General features: G+C 38.3%; 2 protein-coding genes across 2 annotated transcripts; both read left to right on the top strand.

Annotated features, from left to right (window-relative positions):
- On the top strand, positions 1-6,804 carry LOC108359879 (uncharacterized protein DDB_G0284459-like). The gene is made up of 3 exons (XM_017611943.1): positions 1-63; positions 3,981-5,938; positions 6,187-6,804. Exons 2-3 carry the CDS (start codon positions 4,055-4,057, stop codon positions 6,802-6,804), a joined length of 2,502 nt encoding a protein of 833 aa, XP_017467432.1. The 5' UTR covers positions 1-63; positions 3,981-4,054.
- Positions 6,805-6,859: 55 nt separating this feature from the next.
- Positions 6,860-16,280, top strand: LOC108359878 (uncharacterized). The gene is made up of 4 exons (XM_017611942.1): positions 6,860-7,719; positions 7,830-8,161; positions 11,427-12,599; positions 15,074-16,280. Exons 1-4 carry the CDS (start codon positions 6,860-6,862, stop codon positions 15,316-15,318), a joined length of 2,610 nt encoding a protein of 869 aa, XP_017467431.1. The 3' UTR covers positions 15,319-16,280.
- Positions 16,281-19,401: the final 3,121 nt, after the last annotated feature.

Genomic DNA, 19,401 nt, shown 5'->3' with positions numbered 1-19,401 from the left:
AATACATTTTACTTTGAGCAGTTCGCGATTTCGCATTGCATACAGCTATTCGTCGTATACCTGGTAAATATGCGCTTAGATGCTAATTAATGTACATTATTACATATCTATTGTATTTCTACTTATGATTAAATATGGTGTATTCTTTTAAACCTCTAATCAATCACAAATCAAACCAAAATGTATATGTACAATTAGTAGTGTGGCATGTGCGAATTGCTTCCATTAATTCCCTTGCAAAATATGGCGTTTGAAGTATAAAGAAATTAAGTACATATTTTCTTGTACACCTACCAAACTGTGAGGGTGTGGTATACAGGATTTTGAACGAGCACTACTTACTCACTATGTGTTGGACAATAAAGCATTTTACTAGTAAATATTGGTTTATGAAATATCTATGTAGCTACTGCGCTAACTCTTCTTTCAATCATTTTATTTATGAATTTAGTTTTCTTTAATTACAAAATATATGTAATGATTTAATTGGTTAAGCGTTTATTTGAATTACTATGAAGTTGGAACTGAGTAGAAATGTGGCGTGTGCGTTACCCACCTCTAAACAAACTGTGATAAATTCAATATTTAATCAATCATATGTTTAGGCTAGTGCAATAAACATATGTATACCACATATGCTCATACATACACATATACATATAAAAACTGTATAAAAAAAATGCGCAGAAAGCAGTACTTATTGATTCAATTTCGTAACATGCAATGCAAACCCTTAGCCTAACCAAAGTTCTGCAAATAGCACGTAAAATGTATATATGTAACACTTGTTCCCTAACTAATACTAAACGGTTTATTTATTTCGCATTTTACGAAATTGTATTGAATATTGCAAACTGTTAGAAAAACTTTTTTGAGCATTTGTGTTTTGAAAATGGGCAATAGAGCTGATTATAACATATGCATATACTATAAGGTTAGGTTGAGCTGGTATAAAACGCACGGCTCGGGAAAGTAAATAGAATACAAATTTTAAAAATTTTCATATCTCTTACTATTAATATAAGTAACAGTAAGTCAATTGTTTCTCAAAAAAATTCCTACAAGAGTAAGGCGAATTAAAAGTTGCCATCCCGTACGTGTCCGAACCAGACAGAAATAGTCAGATTTTACTTGAATCAATCCCGTACTCCGTTCTCTGGCAATTGAGAGGACAAATAAGAAAGTAAATAAGGTCCTCTCTCTGTCAGAAGAATTATAATAGGGAGGTTTTAGTTTTTAAACTATAATTTTTATTTACTTTAAAGCGATCCCGTACTTTTCCGTATTACTCTCTCGCTGTGAGCGAATTTTTTTGTTTCGTCAGTTTTACTAGTTTTAGTCCGAGGAATACGGGATTGCACCTAATATATGGTGATAGGAGGAGTACGAAAACAAAAATTTGTGGAAGTGCAAACCAAAAAAATTTCCTCTTTTAAATAAATTCATAGACGCCTACGAGAATCTTTGCTTTATTAGAAAACAGTGAATTTCGTGTGCTCAAATTTCTTACGTGAAAACACGGTCACGCAAACAAAATTGAAGCTTGAAAAAATATGACGCAACACTACTAAACGTCAATTTCAAACATCCATTAGAGACTATGTCGATGGAAAAATATGATGCAAGCGTCACAACACAAAATAATACTTTTTTTTTTTAAACAAATTATAACAAAAATTTGCTCCAGCTTTTGCTGAAAGGTAAATAAAAGCTCTGTGTACATTTTTAGCGCATAATTTCAAAAATGCCAAATTTTGAGTTGTGAGTCGTTTGAAGATGGGATGCGATATATTCTCTGTGGTCGAGTGGCAACTAGCAGGCCAATAGTTTCTCTTCTGTGCCAACTGACGCCAATGTCAAATGAAGCCAAGTCCTTCTCCACCTGGTGTTTTCATCGCAGAGGAGGCCTTCCTATTCTTCACATCTGGAGCATTTCTGTCCAAGCCATCGAAGCCGCTGTATTTTAATATTTAAATATTATTCGGCATCGCCAAAGCGCAAAGGGCCACAAATCTTTCGCTGAATCTTTCTTTCGAAAATCCCAAGAGCCGCCTCATGAGATTTTTTCGTTGTCCATGCTTCTGCGCCACACACCAGCACGGTCATTATTGAGTGTTATTTTTGTACGACGAGACTATGTCCAAAGTAGCATTTGTGGCAAGAGTAATTCTACGTTAAATTTCAAGGCTGACATTATTATTGGTGTTAATGCTGATTTCTAAATAACCAAAGTTTTTGTTTGTCTGATGACAGGAGATATTTCGTTTTGTTCTCCTTCACCAAGAGACCCACGCCCTTTGTTTCTCTATCTACGGTTTAGTCCTGCGGCTCTTATTATTTTCTCCCACATCAGGTTAAAAAAATCGGACGAAAGTGAGCCGCCCTATCTGAAACCTCGTTTTGTATCAAACAGCTCAGAGAAGTGCTTCCCAATTCTGACGCAGCTGATCGTATTGCTTAACGTCATATTACACAGCCGTATTAGTTTCGCGATGATACCAAATTCACACATTGCGGCAAGTTAGTTGGCGTGTGTCGATTAGGGTGGTCCCAAAATGCATGTGGAAAAAGCAAAGTTGGATTGTTCTATACCGAAAAAAATATACCCCTATTTTTTATTTAGAGGTCGCTCAAATCGCTCTCTCTCTCTTTTCTTCAAGAAACTCCCAATTAACAATTTCTTCATAGTAACTATATTTTATAGGTCCACCGAAACCCCCAGAAAATGCCATAGGGTGACAAATAAAAAATCTTTTGTATTAAAAAATAGTTAAATAAACAATTAAGCATTGTTTTTGGAACTCTCCGATCTAAAAATATTGATTTTCAAGAATTCTATACCATTTCTAAGAAAAGTTGTTTTTTGCATATAACATACTTGGAAAACTTTGAACGCTTTGAGCGACCTCTAAATATTTTTTGATTTCGAAATAAAAAATAAGAGTCTATTGTTTCGATATAGATTAATCCTTGGTATTGAGAGCATTAAAATTCAGACTTTACTTATTTTGGACCACCCTGTGTCTATCCTATATTCGCGAGTCTTTTCCAATATTTGGCGTGTGGTGAGTACCTGGTCTATGGTGAACTTGCCAAGTCTAAAGACACACTGATAAAGCTCAATCAGTTCATTGACGGTGGGCTTTAGTCTTTCACACAATACACCCGATAAGACTTTGTAACCTATGCTGAAAAGGCTGATACCGCGGTAGTTGGCGCGTATGGCTAAATCGCCTTTCTTGTGGGCTAAGTGAACTCAAATTCCCGTCGTCGGGCATGCATTCATAAAGGTTGATGCATGCAACTTATCAACTACTCGCCAACGTTTTTGAATAGCTCGGCTGGCGAGCCGTCAGCTCCAGCAGCTTGGATGTTTTCCGTCGCGTAAGTCGGCATATATTACCTGTTAGTTAATTTTAAATACACCTTTGATAACACCACGATGCAATGTGGGAAACCCGTGCAGCCTCATACGGATGTGCCGATTACAACCTTCTACTAGGTTCGAATTAGGAAGTTATTCTACGAGCCGTTCGAACTAAGTCAAGTTTTATGTATGATAAATGATGTATATCTAAGAATTTTGTGATATATTTCTTTTGATTTTACATCGTAAAAAATCCGAAAAATAACAAGATGTTCGTAATGCAATTATATAAGCATAAAACCATAATCGTCCGTGCGTTTTATACCTAGTTTTTTTGTGAAAAATTCAATCGACCCTTAGGTTGATGAAATCCTTGTATAGAATATTTGGAAATATGCATATGCATGTAAATCTTTTATATCACGTCCGCCTAATAACTGTGCATATATATTTTGAGAAAGAAAAATTAGCAAACTATCATCTAATAATTTTAAACACATTTCTTTGATTTACCAAATTATCAGTATGATCCTTAATATGTCCATAACTATGTTTAAGAAAATTCCTATAATTTTTGTATGTATTTTTCCACATTTCATTTCGACATATCCAGAGCGTATCAGCGCGATTGCAACGTTGTTTAGCGGTTATAAAATCAAAAAACCTTCACTAGCCAATAGCACCGCTATGGCGAAAAACAGCGGCAGCAAAACTACCCTCGCCGGCAGCAAAATAAAGTCCACACACAATTCTCGCGAAACGAATACAGCGCCGGGCCCGAGTAAACGCGTCACTATCTCTCCCCAAACCTTCTCCAGTCCACTTTCAGCACAGCGTAATCCCTCAACTTCACCAATCAGTGTGCGTACAAATAATCCTATTATCACTACCGCCGAAGTAGCAACTGATCCCAAACTGCATAAGAAATGCGCTGTGGTGATGCAGGAAAATGAGGAGGTTCTTAAGTACAAGAAGCAAGAGATTGCCTTCATTAACGATTTGTTAGAGAAGCAGAGAGAAATGCAGCGACAACGCGCTTTTAAGCGTCAAGAATTTCAGAATATTTTAAAACAAAAGCGTGAGGAGGACAAGCGATTGATGGCGGAAATTGTAGAAATCAAACGCCAGCGAGGTGAAGCACAAGAGAAGTCATTGCTGGCGCAGGAACAAGAAGCCCAGCAGCGGCAACTACAGTCGCCGAGTATTTTGAATCGCAAACGAATGCTTGTGAAAGAACGAAAAATTAAACTTAAAGCAAAAGCAGCAGCGCGAAGTCGTTCTACAGCGCCCAATCGCATGGCGGGATCGAATGGGCAAAGTGTGTTAGAGACGGCTGAAAATAAGAAAGGTACCGCTGTGAGGCAAGCGACGAAAGTACACGCCTTGAAACTAACAGCTGGTGCTGATCCAAAAGTGGATGTGGCGAAAAATGCAAATAATATGAATGCAGTGGGAAAGCAAGGCAATATGGCAGCAACTGGGACATATATGCCAGAAGATACTGCCGTGGGAACATCTGGTGCTAGCAGCACTCAGATGCAGACTACTGAAATGTCGAGTAAATCGTTGAAAACGGGTGACTTGGTCGCTTCTTATGTTCTGAAATATCAAAAACATGGCGCTACATCAAAATGGAAAAATGTTGTAGAGGCAGCGAGCAAAACAAGTTTATCTGAAAAACCAAAAATACCGCAAGTAACAGCAGCAACGATACCAACATCGCATACACGACATGCCAAATCCATGACTCCCACGCGCTCAATATCAAAAACACCGACAGCTAAAGCAGACGGAAATGCAGCACCAACTCGCAAAGGATATGCTCGTAAGGATTTGCTGCTAAATTCCTCACATACATTTTCCTCACCCACTTCCCGAATGGAGTTATTGCGCGCACCTTCATTATCGCCATCAATATTTAGAAATCGCAGTGGTGTGGAGGTGCGGCGTAGCATGCAAGATCCTTCTAGCAATTCAGACTTCCCATCGAACGCGCCTTCGTGGTTGCTGAATTCATCGCCACGCACGCTAACAAAAACAGTTAAGGTACGCTTGAAACGCTTGCAGCATTTAAATATGAACTCTTCCTCGGCAAGTTCATCTGATAAAACATCAAATTTGAGGCCTGCATCAACTATACCTGTCTACCAAAATGAAAACGGAACGAAAGAACAGCAACTGGATGCCAAAAGAAGCACTGCAGAGTCAGTGGCTCCGACATTAGAACTTGAACATGAGAAAATAGAACGTGCACAAAAGTTAAAAGAGCGGATCAAGACGCAATGGCTAGAGATGGACGAAAAACTTGGTGCAGGCTACACAAATATTGTTGAAAATGTACTTACAAATACATCTAAGGGAGTAACCCCCAAACCGCCATCGCCCACGGTCGAAGAGCATGACAAATTAGAATGTTCGCAAAAGTTAAAAGAGCGACTCAAGACGCAATGGGAGATGGACGAAAAATATACTGCCACCGTCACGAAATACATCACCGTTGCAAATACATCTAAGGAAGAAATCCCCAAACCGCCATCGCCCACCGTCGAAGGGCGTGCTAAGAAAGCGATACGACGGAAGACGCAACGAAAGCAACAACAAGTCAACCACAGTAAAAAGATGAAATTATCAGAAAAGCCGTCGCGTAAACAAAAGGAAAACAAAACGCAACAGGATATCGCAATTAAAGAGTGCAAGGTAATCCCTGCCAATGTAGCTGACAGTGCCAAGTTAGATGTAGATGATGGAGGGCTGTGCAGCAGCAATAGCAGCCAAAGCGAAAAGAAAACATTCAGTCTAGAATCGGCGAGTGAAAACANCGACGGAAGACGCAACGAAAGCAACAACAAGTCAACCACAGTAAAAAGATGAAATTATCAGAAAAGCCGTCGCGTAAACAAAAGGAAAACAAAACGCAACAGGATATCGCAATTAAAGAGTGCAAGGTAATCCCTGCCAATGTAGCTCACAGTGCCAAGTTAGATGTAGATGATGGAGGGCTGTGCAGCAGCAATAACAGCCAAAGCGAAAAGAAAACATTCAGTCTAGAATCGGCGAGTGAAAACAAAAACGTCACAGAAAGTCTTTGCAAAACTCCGGTTGGCCTGGTAGACACTGCAGAAAACAGCGCGCACCAAGAAGTAACAGAGCAGCAGTCATCGAAGAACGACGAATGCGCGCCTAGTGACGAAGCATTGCTAAGTAGTCGCGAAGAAAACAGTCCAAGTGTTCCAGTGGACATTGATGGTAGCAATATTGTCGAAAAGCACCTGAAAGGGAAGCATACACACGGTGCCATAGTGACGCAAGTTGTGGACGTGACACCGGGCAGACACATAAAGGATAGTCTATTGAGCGATTTGATACTAGCCACAGCAGCAACTAGNACAAGAAGTAACAGAGCAGCAGTCATCGAAGAACGACGAATGCGCACCTAGTGACGAAGCATTGCTAAGTAGTCGCGAAGAAAACAGTCCAAATGTTCCAATGGACATGGATGGTAGCAATATTGTCGAAAAGCACCTTAAAGGGAAGCATACACACGGTGCCATAGTGACGCAAGTTGTGGACGTGACACCGGGCAGACATATAAAGGATAGTCTATTGAGCGATTTGATACTAGCCACAGCAGCAACTAGATCTTTAGTACCGAAATCAAGTGAATCATGTGATAGTGCGACTAAGGCAGTTAATGCCAAGGCACCTGCCATAGATTTGTCCAGTGCTGAGCAAGTTGAAGACGGCTGTCCGACACCTCTTTCCGCTGCCTTCCCAAGCGCCAAGCCAAGCTCACCGTTGACTGAGAATCTCGCTCCAAAGGTACAAGAGCAAATATCGAATGAAATGGTAGCAGCTGCTGCGAGTCTAACCATGTTGGCAAATACAACGAAAAAACCATCAACAGCACTGAGCTTAATCTCACACGAGCTGCAAAACGAAAATGGTGACTCTCTACTGGCGACAGGCATAATATTGCCAAAGAGGCGGCCATCGTGCGATTCGTTTTCGTCTAACATCCAGATTGTGCCGGATCCACCAACTGTAATTGGTTTGCAAAACGAATCGAATTCTCGTTGCATAACGCCCATTGATGGCCATGACGATGGCGCTGGCGCTGGCACCGCCGACGCACGTCAAAATACAAAACCATTAGCCGTTAAAAAATCTGACGAATTCGTACGCACCGCGTCCTCTGTGTCGGATGATGAGGAATCCAGTAGTGATTGTCTGTTGTCGCAGCTATCAAAACATGTACATAAAATGTCTGATTTGGAAAGCATTGTTGAACCCACAACTGTGCATGTGATTAAGGGCGCTACTATGACGCTGATGAGTTTCGAAGCTACGCCCACGTTGCCAACATACTTGCTCAACGGTGAAAGTCGTGATGTACCTACACCACCTGCTGTAGCAATATCGGCGCCGACGCCTTTACCTATTCCCAATGCGGATGTGTCACCAGACACGGAGAACAACGTCATACAGCAGCGCCAACAACGGCTTTGATTGTAGAACCGGCGAAAATTGAATTGCCACTGGCGCCATCGACACAGAATTCTAAGGAAAGAATGGCCGCTGAGTTGCCGCAGCCAGATTCGCTTGCGATTGCAAGTGTTCCAGTAAAAGAACCCGAGCAAGTCTCAGTAAAAGATTTACCATCGGTGGCTGCACCCGTGCTGGCTGAAAAGGATGTGGGAAAGTTTAGTGATCGCTCATCTCGCCAAAGTTCAACGCCACCATTACAGCTTGGACAGCAATTTCAAGATGCTATGAATTCACCACCATCGGCGAATGGTAAGTTGTACAGTTTTATAATTTCTTTAATTTATTGATGAAGACCAAAGAGTAAAATCTGCTCGCGTCTGAATTTGCCGTATTTGGTTATAGCTTTTTTTCTGTATATATTCAGCCGCATTGCGTAAGTCGTAAATTAGTCTAAATTGTACGACTCGACAACATTGGCATTATCTAGTATCGTGCTGAAATGAGTAAACGACAAAAATCGTCGAAAGCCATGCAGTGCTGCCAAGTTTTTCCGTTTTAAAACACTAGTCGAGTAGAAATTTTAGGCAATGACATGAAATTTTCGACACGCTTCGATTCTCGGAAAACGACTTGCAATCGACACGACTCACGCAATGAGGCTAATTAAGTCACTAGGTATATATTAGGTGAGACTAAGCAAGCTGCTTCTCTCACTATTGGTGGGAGTGTCATTAATAGCCCTTACTGCACCAGCTGTATGTAGGACGATGAAGTGGAATCATCTTAACACCTGCGGCTCTGGTACGCTGCCTTTGTGAGCCTAAGGTTTAAGCACCTTGGGTCGAACTTTTTTCACACTCCCGATGAGATCTCGGGAATAGACACCGGTCGATTGATTCGTTGCGAGCACGGAGCGTTTCTCCTACAAAAGCTATAGGTGTCGTCATTCTCCCTTAGTTTTCCTCCTCTTTCCCCTACCCACCCACTCTATTTCCGGCCCCCCTGCATCGTTTTCCCTCTCCCCTCTAAGATCATCACAATGGACAGCTTAGTCGCCCGTTTACCTAACCTAAGACATATAAAAAGGCTACGGGGAATTTTGGGTACACTTTTGATAAAAATAAAATAAATCTGAATCAAGCACATATTGGCCATTATTGTCTGTGACCTTTTTCCATTTTTAAGATAGCTTTATAATTCCATCGGTGTAGAACTGCTATGATTTGTCGGCGAAAATCTTGACCAAGTGATTTTCAGCGGCTCTTGGGTCGGCTAGTTTTTTACCATCATGAGAGTGTTGCAGAGACCGAAACAAATAGAAATCAGACAGTGCAAAGTCCTTGCTATACGGTGGACGCATTCAAACTTCCTAACCAAATTCCGTTCATTTGTTTCGAGTCATTCAAGATGTGTGCGGCCTGGTGTTCTCATCATACTTTTCTGTTGGCCAAGTCTGGTAGCTCGTTCTTGATTTCTTCTTTCAAACGGTCGAATTGATCATTTCACCACGTTGTAGCAGTTCATTGTGGACAATTGCAGTCTTGCAATCCTACCATGCTCTCAACATAACCTTGTTTGCCGTCAATCCAGGCTTTGAAGTCGTTTGTGGAGGGTCATCGATCTTTGCTTATTCTCGTATTCAATCAATTTTTCATCGCTCGTAATGAGTCGCTTCAAAAATGGTTCAATTTCGTTCCGTTTCAGCAGCGTTTCACCTTTGGTCAATCAAATTTCTTTGCGTTAATTCATGATGCACCCAGACATCGTGTTCCTTTGAGTAGCCCGAGTTTTTTTTAAATGATTCCAAATTATCATATGGTTCATGCTTAATGCCTTACCTTCTATGCCGGTCTTGCTTCAACCATTTGCATTATTTCATCGACGTTTCCAGTGACTGGCCGACCAAAGTGAGATGCATCTTTGACTTCGAAATTTTCACAACGCAATCGAGCAAACCACTCCTGGGTCCGACGTTCACTCACAGTACTTTTCGGCTTGTTTTGCGTTTTCAACTTTTTTATAGTAAAAAATCGTATTTCTTTAGATATTTCACTCATTTTCAAATCAATAACTTTTTTCGCAACCGGCGAATTACACCTTTACTGAAAATGTAGCCTAAAATGCAAAAAAATAAAATAAAATAAAACAATACGGTAGGTGGCGCCGGAGTCGGTGATATCTCGAAAAACTCCTTTTCCAAATTGTTTTCAAGAACGCCCCATCTCAGAAATTGATTGAAGAGCGCCCTATCTCAAAATTCGCCCTATCGTAGTTACCGATTCAAAAACGCCTTATCTTAGCACATTTTCAATGTATTTTCAGCTGAGAACCGAATACTGATATAGGGCGTTCTTCAACCAAATTCTAAAATAGGGCGTTCTTGAAAAGTTTTCTGAGATAGGGCGTTTTCGAACTGGCTGCCGAGATAGGTCGATCTTCCACTCAGGTGTCGATGAACAATTTGCTTATTTTCCATTCGTAGTACAGGAGCATTTTTTTTAACTTTAACAGAGGGTTTTCAAAGCCAACTTGGAGTTGAGAGCGAAATGTTCTCTTTAAAATAATAAATATAACATTTACAACATAAAACTTACCCCAAACATATATGTTTTATGTATGTATATTAGGGTGGTCCAAAAATGCATGTGAAAAAGTGAAGTCGGAATTTTTATGCTCTCAACAATCCCCTAGGATTATTCAATACCGAAAAAAATATACCCATATTTTTTTATTGAAATCAAAAAATATTTAGAGGTCGCCCAAAGCGCCCAAAGTTTTCCATATATTCTTTATTTGTTTTTGGATCACCCTAATGCATATTCAAGTAAAAGCTAAATACGAACGAGTTAAAAGTACGTGTAATGCCTTAACTCTCATTCAATGCATTCCCCAAATCGACGAAATTATTTCAGATTTATTTGCTGAAGATATTTTGTATCATAGTCTAGCAAAATACAGATTTTCTCAAGTATCGGATAATGTTTATTATTTGGTGTCTATTAGCTGAGCTGGGATACTATCGATAGTACCGTCACTCGATAGTTTTCGAAGCGATAGCTGAAAACATCGATGGTATCGATATTACTATCGTCGTGAACCACATTATGTAATAGTGTTCAATTGAAACCCTAATTCTCTGAAAATTGGTTAATAAATTATTAATTACTTTGTAAATTACACATATTTTTTATTTTTTTATTTGAATGAATCAAAAGGAACTTTTTATAATAATAAAATAAACTCATTAATTTATCAGAACATCTGAATTAGATATGAATAACTTCTTTTTGGTTGTTTGTGTTTCCGACAGGGTAGGAGTATGATGTATTGTGGAACGATTTTCCGTCAACTCTTGTCAAGTTTGGTTTGGGGACAAACCGGTTTCGGCATTGTGCCATCTTCAGTGTCATTTTTCGTTCGCAAACACCGACAGGCGACAGTTTTCAACAATCGATATTATCGATAGTATCCCAGCTCTAGTTTCTATACTTTCCATTTAATTCAGACTATTCTTTGCTTCTATAGTTTATTATAAGTTTATCATAAAATCTTTTCATTCCTAATACTCATACAGCAATATTAATATCATCCGATCATGAAGTTTCTTCAACACAAGAGCTCGTTTTTACACCGGAAAAGCGTTCTAATTCCAATACTCTCAACAAATCAGCGGATGTGTCAACTGCCACTATCGTCGAAGAAACCGCTATGGTAGTACAAAATAGCCAAATCGATACAACGCATCACTTACCAGAAAATTCATACCATATGCGCCGGCGCACGCGCAAATTTTCTGATGAGTCCATATTGCATGAAAACAGAAATGACGATCCGGCCAATAACGTCCCGCAACGACGACGAAAGACTTTTCCATCTGAATCGACTTTGCACGTACAATTTACGTCGAACACTATATCCGCACCCAATGTGAACACCCTCACGAGCAGCATTGCTACGAGCGGTACAAGTGTCGGTTTGAATAGCGGTGGTGGCGGTGTTGGCGGTGTTGGTGGTGTTGGCGGTGTTGGCGGTGTTGGTGGAGGTAGTGGTGGCAGTTCGCCATCTACGACCACTGAGCCGGTGACTAAACCAGCACAAACTCGACGACGCAATCACACACAAAAGCGCAACATTTCGAAACTGCCAATATCTGCACGTAGCCGAGGAGGAAGAGGCGTTGGCAGCGCTAGTGAATCGAATGGCACTTTTGTATTTGGTTGCAGTCGATTGCAGACATCTAAAGTTCATCTATCAGATGTAGAACCTTGTGTTGTACTACCGGCGAGCGCTGTTGTGCCGCCCGTAAATTTGGGTAATATTGCACACACCTATTCGAAGGATAGTATGGCGCAAATAAAGGTGTTCGTGCCGCCCGCTGTAGATATGTGCATGGAGAATGAGGGTGCGGAAAAGAAGGTGACATTAAAAGCCTCAAAGATCTCTGGCACTGAGGCGACTACAACAAGTCGTCGCGGCCGGCCGCCGGGCTCGTTAAATAAGTGTTCGAAGAAGCCAAAGCTAATTGAATCAGCGGAGAAAACCAAAGCGAGAAAAACTGCGGTGAATTTGTCAAAACCAAAGACTGCGCGCACCGTAAACAACCCTGTAAATAAGCCTGTTGTCGCTAAGGAACTCCAAAAACTACAGAATTTGAAAGCAGTGCAGCCAGCAAGACCACCACCTGCGCCAGTCAAATCAAAAAAGCCAGCGCGTACAAAGAAGGCCGACCGCGTGTCCAGTCGCAAACGTAATTAACAGAACAAATTAAAGGTTTCAGCAGAGAACGTTTATTAATGAGAAGGCGCAATTCCAGAATGAACTTTTGGCCGTCAAAAATTTTGAGTTGTGGGAGACGGAATATACCACACCGGACGAGAAACCACCACTCGTCGACGGAATACTCGTTGCCGCCACGCCAAAGATTTTCAATTCTACCATTCTAAGACGGAATTTACCATAGCGAAAAGCAAAATGAAAAATAAGAACGAAAACGAAAAATGGCAGTCAGAACGACAAGTGTGTAGAATGAAGCTATTTCAGATAAATTTATAACGTCGAGGTACAGAAGCGCGTATCGTCATTCTGCAAAACCGTTTAACTGACATTTGCTGCCAAACAAAAAAGAGAACCATTTTAAAATATGAGTGTTTTTACTCTCTAGAAAATAATTTATGCAAATGTAATGTTTGCATTTTCTTGATACGCGGTTTCACATTTTCTTGATACGCGGTTTTGTACTTTAAATGACGGTAAGATTTTCTAAGGCAATATTTTGAGTGGCAAAATATTTTTTTCCCTTTTATTTCAACATATTTTAATTAAAAGAAAAATACTGATAAAAGTAAAATATTTCACACAAACAACAAAAAATATAATCGATAATCGCATGAGACTATTGCCTGAAAATTTTAAAATGCACTTAGTGGCATTGTGCTACTATGATAGACGGCCGAGTAATCATAATCACCTTATGTACAGTAGAGTGCATCACTCCCCATACAACAAAAAAAAAAACGGTACTGTTTTTCAACTGGAATTATGTAATCTATTATATTTTAAGATTTCCAACAAAATATATCGCAAAAATATTAAGATTTGCATGAGCTGGATCGATTTGAAAATACCTCCAAAAATTGAGTTTTTGAAAAAATTACCTTAGATGACTGAACAGTTTAAGCTTAAAAAGTTTGCATAAAAAATGTAAAAAAAATTGCTACGGAATCATAATAATGAAATTTTTGATGCTGTTTTTGCACTTTTTTCAAAGACTGGTTTAAGAAAAACTCGAATAAAGGTCTAAGTTTTTCAACGTTCTGCTAATTTCTGGGTAATGGAATACATACAAAAAACATACAAAGTACATACGAAATTACAGTTTGAAGTCTATGCGAAGTTGTGCGAAGTTATGCGAAGTATGCATAATCAGACCATAACTCAGCCAAAACCTTACAAATTTAGACTTGTGAGGTATCATTGGTAAGGTATTTGATCCCCCTTTTAATTTCTTTGTGAACAAGCTCATTCATATTTATATCTACATAAATTTGTTTTGTAAATTTTGCATGCGAAATGCCGTCGGCAAATAGACGTGCAAAAATGAGTCGATTGCGCAGATAGGGTGTAGCATATTTTCATAGATGCAATTTCATGAATTGGTATAATAGATACCCAGCTAACAAAGAAACGTAACTTTTGCCGACAGTGCAGTTTAGTTGAATTTTCCGTATCCTAAAACGAATACAAAAAACTCCTACAGTCATCATCAATTTTCGTATCCGGAAAACGGTTAAAAAAGATGATTCCATTTGAAAGCAGGAATTGTATTTTATTTGCTCAAGCTAAACATTTGAAAGCATACATGCGTAGTCGGCAGTGGCAGAGTGTGCAGAGAAGTGTACCGCTATTTGTTAGCTTCCAGAAGGTGCCGGGTTCGAATTCCGTCAGTCACTTCCTAATTTTATTTTATTTCTTTTGAACCATGAAAAAATATCTGTGAAGTGCAGAAGGAAAGCGTATTGAACGAAAAATTCAATCAGATAAATTTCAGAAAAAAACCTGAAAACGTATCCCTTTCGCTACCATTTTCGGTACTTTTCTGTACATACGTTTTTGCCGCACGTTTTAGTGGGAAAACGGATCGTCAAAGTATCCGAAAGTGGAATCAGTAAACGGACGAAAATCCGCATTTCATTCACTTTTTTGTCCTTTTTCGGATGTTTTGTTGATGTACATACATATGTTTAATTAAATTATAATAAAATAGTAGGTATGTAACTTTTTATAAAAACGTCGATCTTACATTGCGATCACCAAATCCATTTCACGCAAATATCATATTTTCGGCAAGCAAGCAAATGTACAAAAACCCACTCCTTTCCCCGTTCACCGCTTCATTCTCGACACTTGTCGCTCTGACTTCCATTTTTATTTTAGTGCTTGTTTTGATCTGGCACTAGCACGCCTCTGCCTAGTGCTTGTTAGATTTCTCTTTCTCTTTCCGTTTTCGTTATTATTTTTCATATTGCTTTTCACTATGGTAAATTCCGTCTTAGAGTTGTAGAATTGAAAATCTTTGGCGTGGCGGCAACGAGTATTCCGTCGACGAGTGGTGGTTTCTGGTCCGGTGTGGTATATTCCGTCTCCCACAACTCAAAATTTATGACGGCCAGAAGTTGTTTCTGGAACTGAGCCTTCTCATTAATAAACGTTCTCTGGTTCCAGCGCATTGGAAGACGAATGAAAATGAACGACTTCGTACATTGCGGCCACGGTCCGAGGAACAGTTGAACCGCATGAGATTGGCTGGAGAAATTTCACAAGCTGAGGTAACGGATGAAGAGATAGAAGAAATTAAAGGATGCGAAATTGCAAGCGCTCAAGGTATGGAGGAAGCTGTGGACTCGAAGTGGCAAATAGCCGAAATGCAACCGATTGTGCTTGTGCAACGCATTAGCTGGATAAAGTGAAAATTTGTCGAAGGTGTTTAGTTGGATAATTTGAAAATTAATAATCTCAAATCCATGAGTTAGGAGTTTAGTTTGGGCGTGTTTAGTTATGAAATGCTTTATTTAACACGGTCCATTGCTTTTATGTGATTGTACACATTTTTTATGTTGATTTAGTTTTAAAATAATTGCCCATATTAAAAAATAATAATAATATTAAAATAGAAAAGAAAAGATTACTGTAAAAAGTACTGCCAGAGAATAATACACATACACATTTTAAACATAAAATATGATCACACATGTAGTTTACATGAATAAACGAAAACACATTAACCAATGGAAATACAGGAAAGCAATGAAAATAAGAAATTTTGAAAAAAAATTTACTACATTAATTTTTGCAGGCATGTTGAATGAATATTTATTTTCTCATTCACCTTGTTTATAAAGTGCATTAATTCGTGTTAACTTAAATCGTATAAACGCGTGCAAATTAAGTGTGTTACACTGACACGAATTTATATGAAACCGTATTTAGTGTCGTATAAACAAGGTAATTGATAGCTAAATAAGCGTATTTGAATGTTGGAAAATAAAAACTAAATGCTGCGAAGACTTGAAAGAAACAAGTAATGAAATTTGTACTGTAAATATTTAAGTTTTCTTGTCATTCTAATTTCAATACAGGTTTCAACTAATTTACTTAGACTGATTGCATTTTGTATATATAATTTTTACACTTGTTACGCTGTGTATGCATCTCAGCAATACTCAAGTTGGTTTTTATGAAATCCAAATCCGATCCCGCGGAATTCGTAAATGAGTGAAATACGACCCGAAATTAATTTTGGATTTCTGAGATGAGCAAAGAAATTAGCTTTGGCCGTGTAAACCGCCGAAGCGCCACTTTATTCGAGCTTCGAGCCGAACCACGAACCGAACCGTTTTTGAAATGCCTAAATCGAACCGAAAACCCCACTCCAAAAAATCCTTCGATTCGGTTCAAAATGAAAATCCACTAAAGCATTTTTCTAGTTTTGTAATACACAACCCGTATAGTAAAACTGCAAAATTTTTGTTTGATGGCAACTCCGTGAGTTGTAATTTCGTCCATATAAAGAATAACAATGCCAGTTAAATAAAAATTTTCTAAAACTCGGAAAATAGAAAAAAATTTTCAAAGAGAAAGCCCACAAATAGTGGATTTGATGTTTGCGCGGATTGATGAAGCTGCAGCCCTTCAAGACGAATTTATTATAAATTACTTTATCTTAATTGTTTATTTTGTTATGTACATAGATATGTACAACGCGAAGAAAAAAAAAACTAAATATACATACATTTCCTATAATAAATTTTATTTCCACATTTGAAGTACAATTGATAAATAACCTTTGACATTGATTTGAGAGCTAACGATATTCTCAAATGGAGATCAAACTCCCCTTTTTATTGGGAAAGCTGTAATTTTCAAATCAATATCAAATCATTTTCAAACGTTTGGCATTTGAGAAAGGCTTTGATTTCAAATCATTCTCAAATGTGTATCAAACCTAACTGTTTGCTGGGCCTACAGTGACGGAAAAGTTGGTACAATCGTACCTTTATTTAGTTTGAAAGTACATTCGGTACAAACTCAAAATTTTAGGTATATTTGGAACTTATCCAAATAACTTCTCAGGAAATCAGTTCTTATTTTTATTGGCATTTCAATTCATTTTCTGGTGCGGGCGTCTAATAGCTTCCCTTCTTTATGAAGGGGCATACAAATGATACAGAAAGGTGGTCAAAGTAACGCAAGTGTAGTTTATTTCGCCAGATAAACGGAAAATATTTCTTTTTAAAACGTCGAATCGAAGAACTGGGAGGAAAGTGATTCTCTTTTTCTACAATATAGTTCTCTCTCACGCTGCTCGAAGAGATTCTTTTCATAGCCAAAATTTGTTTAATGTGAGCACAGAAGTTGATATGGCATCGATGGGAATTGTTATCCTCCTATTTTCTTTATATAGAAATACATATTTACTTTTTAGGTACATCTATCTACTTTTAGGTAAAGTTTTCCATAAATTAAGTACAATTTTATAATTCAATTTTCCATCCCTGATGGAATTAAACATACCTAGCAGGGTTGCATAGAGAATCTAAGAATAAGAATAAGAGAATAAGAATTGGCAATTAATAATTTGAATTTTTCTATAACTTGGATAACAATGAAGGCTTAAATTATTGAAAAGCTTCTTAATTGCCAATTAGGTGCCTATAGTCTAAGTGGTTCGAACCACTGAACCGAACCGCACCGCACCGCACCGATTTTTGGTGTGGTTTGCAGCCCTGGCTTTTATTTCAAAAATTGTATCAACGAGTAAAGATGGCTGCAAATATTAATAAAAAACTAAGAGAAATATGGCAATTTTTGAGCGCATAAATGCAACTTTTCCCTCTACCGTACACTAATTTTTTCGACTGAATTCCCTAAGGGTAGGGAATTGTCCCTACATGTACCAACACTGATTTGTCATCATTTATTAGAGGTATTACAAATTTCTGTTTTATTAAAAGCGGTTACTAGCGGTCGCAATAGCTATAAAAAATCACTGTGATTTAAAAATCGCAATCACTATTTTCACTGATACTGAAAAATCGCTATTTCGCCCATCCCTAGTTCACTGTGATTCAAAACGGAAACATAAACCAACTTTCAATACGCTCAGAAATTCAAAAGGTTATTGACTCGAATTTATTTTCAAATCGCTTTTTTGTTTCCCACATCAGTTAGAAAACACGCATAAACACAACATTCATTTGACGCGAAATAAAAAAAAGGCTGGTTTTCTGGTTCGCTTGCATTTCGGTCCACCGTGCAAATTACTTATTAATGAAATATCGAATAAAAATAAAAAAATTGTTTTTACTTTTGAATACGATTTCAGCGAGTGCACTATAACGACACAGGTATAAACACTTAATAGAAATATGGATTGAGTCAAATCGGTTTTTTTTAATGCCGTTCTTGCGTAGGTATAAACAAGGTATATATTTTTATACTCATGCAAAATAAGTTTACCCCGCGGCAACGGATAACTGTTACAAAAATTTAATGAAATGCATATAAATACCAATACCTAAGTTGATCTTGAAAAGAACACGCTTAATTTTCATTTACTTTTTGTTCATTGAGTTCAAATCTTTCACGATTTCTATTTTTTGCTAGGCGTAAACGCTTTGGGAAGGATATGCAAGTGGTACGCACTACTGCAGCGGGTATTTCAACCCATACCTGTCGCTTAAAGTTTTCCATGTACAACAGCCGGACTCCAACTTTCGCTATCGCTAAAATGTTAAAGCTAAAATTGTAACCGAATTTTTCGCGAACCCCCAAAAATCGCGATTCTGTCCTCCCTGTCCATAAAAATAGCTTGGCCTAATATTCGCAAAGAAGATTAAAGAACAGCCTTCGCAAATCCATGAGATAATCTACGGATAGTTTCAGCATTTTGGAAAAGAGGTTTGTGAAACTGTTTAGGCTCACAAAAGAGTTTTGTAATAATCAGCCTTATCCGCAAAAGTGAATAGCTTCGGGTGGAAATTAAACTCGTGATAAGGCTGAATGACTTTGAGGAGCTCCGTGTCAATATTACAGGACAGCAAAGCGATTTCCCAAAATTTCGCGATATTTTTTCGGGATTTTTGCTCAAGGTGAATAGAGCTCCATATCTACGTTTATTTTTTTGTATCAATTTAATTTCCAGAAAATCCGTATCCCTTTCAGGAAGTTACCAGCGATCAGTGGGCAAGACTTTTGATTATATATGTATGTATATGTGTCACGAAGCAGTATTAGCATTTTTATTATAAATAATATCGGAGGAGAATTTGAAAATAATGAAATCTTAAGTGAAAATGAAGTGTTTCATGAAGACAGTATGTTTGGATCTCCGCTTAAGGCATGTCTGCCATGTATTAATAAATTTTTTGTTTAATTTAAGAAGTTCAATAAAGCTTCTCAAAGCAGGGTACGAAAATAAACTGTACAAAACAATTCCCATTTGCTCATCGATCATCATATCATTTGTGGTTTTGTACAGTTTTGTAAATAGT

The sequence above is a fragment of the Rhagoletis zephyria genome, unplaced genomic scaffold, assembly GCF_001687245.7.
Source record: "Rhagoletis zephyria isolate East Lansing unplaced genomic scaffold, Rhagoletis_zephyria_1.1 Rzeph_scaffold_00485, whole genome shotgun sequence".
In the NCBI taxonomy this organism is placed as follows: domain Eukaryota; kingdom Metazoa; phylum Arthropoda; class Insecta; order Diptera; family Tephritidae; genus Rhagoletis; species Rhagoletis zephyria.
Note: the sequence above shows the minus strand (reverse complement) of the source record. Positions and strands in the feature narration are given on the sequence as shown.

Excerpts from the sequence above, each read along its gene's own strand:
- LOC108359878 (XM_017611942.1), top strand. The coding sequence starts at position 6,860 with ATGGATGGTAGCAATATTGTCGAAAAGCACCTTAAAGGGAAGCATACA. Across the intron at positions 7,720-7,829 it reads AGTTTCGAAGCTACGCCCAC|ACACGGAGAACAACGTCATA; the intron begins GTTGCCAACATA and ends ATGTGTCACCAG. Across the intron at positions 8,162-11,426 it reads TTCACCACCATCGGCGAATG|CAATATTAATATCATCCGAT; the intron begins GTAAGTTGTACA and ends ATACTCATACAG.